The 2,382-nt window shown below is 69.8% G+C and overlaps 1 protein-coding gene across 1 annotated transcript; it reads right to left on the minus strand.

The window, feature by feature from the left end:
* Positions 1–414: 414 nt before the first annotated feature.
* CDK5R2 (cyclin dependent kinase 5 regulatory subunit 2) lies at positions 415–2,376 on the minus strand. Its single transcript, XM_039697821.1, has one exon. The coding sequence runs from the start codon at positions 2,243–2,245 to the stop codon at positions 1,283–1,285; it is 963 nt and encodes a 320-aa protein (XP_039553755.1). The 5' UTR covers positions 2,246–2,376; the 3' UTR covers positions 415–1,282.
* Positions 2,377–2,382: the final 6 nt, after the last annotated feature.

Here is a 2,382-nt window from a genome sequence, read left to right on the forward strand (position 1 = left end):
CTGCCAGGAAAAGGGAGCCAGCCCCGCAGAGCAGAGGTAGGGAGGAGTGAGGTGAGGGAGGGTACAGCTTCAGGAAAAATAAAATTTAAAAAAAATGGAGGTGACATGAACTGTGGCATCCTGTTTAAATTCAGTGTGGCAGACAGGCATCAGGAATTTCCATCTGGAATGGAGGAGGCCAGAAGAGCTCACAAGGGTCCAGAAGACACTCAGGTGGGCCAGGACTGGCCTTGGGCACAAAGAGGGGTGAAAATTTGACCCCAAACTCACACCAAGAAGTAAAACCCCTTTGGGAACCAGGGTCCCCCATCCCTCTTGGGGAGCAGTGGGCCATGACCAGGAGTTTGGGGTGTTACCCCAATTGCCCTTGCGCCCCACAGCCCAGCAAGTCCAGGAGGCACCGCCAGGCCCATCCAGGCCACCTCTTTATTCTCCAGTGAAGCAAAGCAAGAGGAGAGGAGACCCCCCTCCCATAGCAGGCCCCTCCGTTTGGGCACCCTAGGCCTCCTCTGGCACAGACCCCTCTTCCCGCAGCAAGCCGAGGAGGGGGAGGCATCATCCCTTGTTTCGGGGGCGCACGGGGGGGTTTACCCGAGGGGCCGGGCGTGGGCGCCCCCCCAGCGGCTCGAACAAAGGGGTGCGCGGGCGGCTCCCGCGGGGTGACGGCAGGGTCGCCCATGCTGGGGGAGGGGGCCCATGTACCACACGTGGGCGGGGGGTGGGGGGAAGGCATCGCCCACAGGAACCCCCCCAGCCCTGCCCGCAATCCCCGCCTTTGTCTGCTCAGCGCGGCAGCTCCAGCACCACGGACAGCGCCGGGAGCGCTGCGGAGGCGCGGGGCGGCCCTGCCCGCGCCGAGGGACTCGTTCACATGCACCCCCTACCCCCCAAAAATCCCCCCCCCCACGAGCCCTCCTGCCCCCACACCCATTTTTTCACCCCTTTTTTCTAGAGAAAACGCATCCAGGAGCCTCCGCTCGCCCGCAGCCCCCCCGGTTCCCCCTTGGCGGGGGCGGGAGGGGCGCCGCTCCCCCTCCCCGGTCTTCGCCGCCGCCTCGGGGCACCGGAGCGCAGCCCCCAGCTGGGGTCGGAGGCGGGGGAGGAGGGCAGCCGGATCCGGAGCAGGGAGGGTCCAAGCAGCGTCTCCGTGGAACTGGCGGCTGGGGAAGGGGGAAGGCGAGGAGGATGCGGGGGCAGGGGGGGGAATCCGGCAGTCCTTCGCCTCCCCCGCCCCTCGGTGCGCGGCCCCTTCCGCCCCCGGCGCCGGGGGCCTGGTACCTCCCTAGCGGTCCAGGCTGATCGTCCAGTGCTTGGACCCGTCTCCGCCCTCGCCCTCGCTCTTGAGGTCCTGGAAGAGTTGCGTGAAGTAGTGCGGGTCCGCGTTGATTCGCAGCATCTTGGCGCTGAGGCGCTGGATGATGCCCAGGCAGCGCTCCCAGAAGCGCCCCTTGTCTCCCTCCACCAGGAAGGGCTTCAGCGGGTACGAGATCTCGTTGCCCATGTAGGAGTAGGCGAGATAGAGGCAGGTGAGGAAGGCGGCCTGCAGCTCGGCCTGGCTCCCGATGTCTTCGCCCCGCAGCGCTTCCCGGCACAGCAGGTAGACGAACACCAGGTTGGCGGGGGTGATGAAGCCCTGGTCCTGCCAGCCCTGCAGCAGCAGCGAGCGGTCCACGCTGCGAAACCACGAGATGAGTTCCCCGGGGCTCAGCTCCTTCAGGCGGTAGCAGCGGCGGCACACGAAGTCCCCCAGGCAGCGCAGCAGCTCTCCGGTGGACGCCTGCACCACCACGCGCCGCGGGGATCCCGGGGGGCGGCTGCCGGCCGGCGGCGGCGGCGGCGGCGGCTTTCCCCCGCCGGAGCCCGGGTGCAGCTCCTGCGGCGCCGAGGGCACCGTGGGCACCGGCACGGCCAGCGGGCCCTGCTTGGCACCGTCGGCCGGCCCCACCACCGACTTGCGCAAGTTCTCGCGGTTGCGCTGCACCACCAGCGGGTCGGGCTGGCCCGGGGCCCCCCCCGGGGCCCCGCCGCCGGGCTTCGGCGTCACCTTCTTGGTGCTTTTCTTCTTCTTGGCCGAGGCGGCCACCAGCCGCTTCCAGGTTAGCGCCGAGATGAGCACGCCGGGGCGCTTCAGCCGGCTCTCGCCCTTGCCCGGCACCCTGCCCGGCGCCTTCTCGGCCAGCAGCCCCCCGCCGCCGCCGCCCTTGCCCGAGGAGGCGGCGGGGGAGAGGGAGAGCACCGTGCCCATGCTAACGCCGAGCGGGACGGGCGTGCGGGGGCCGGGGCGCCGGCACCGCCCATATGAGGCCGGGAGCTGCGGGGGAGGCGGCCCGCACCGGGGCCGCGGTGCCCGAGGATGCTCCGCCGCGCCCGCTCTGGGCTCCG

The sequence above is a fragment of the Passer montanus genome, unplaced genomic scaffold (genome assembly GCF_014805655.1).
Source record: "Passer montanus isolate IOZ18808 unplaced genomic scaffold, ASM1480565v1 scaffold1, whole genome shotgun sequence".
In the NCBI taxonomy this organism is placed as follows: domain Eukaryota; kingdom Metazoa; phylum Chordata; class Aves; order Passeriformes; family Passeridae; genus Passer; species Passer montanus.

Coding starts and splice junctions, on each gene's coding strand:
- CDK5R2 (XM_039697821.1), bottom strand. CDS start 2,245: ATGGGCACGGTGCTCTCCCTCTCCCCCGCCGCCTCCTCGGGCAAGGGC.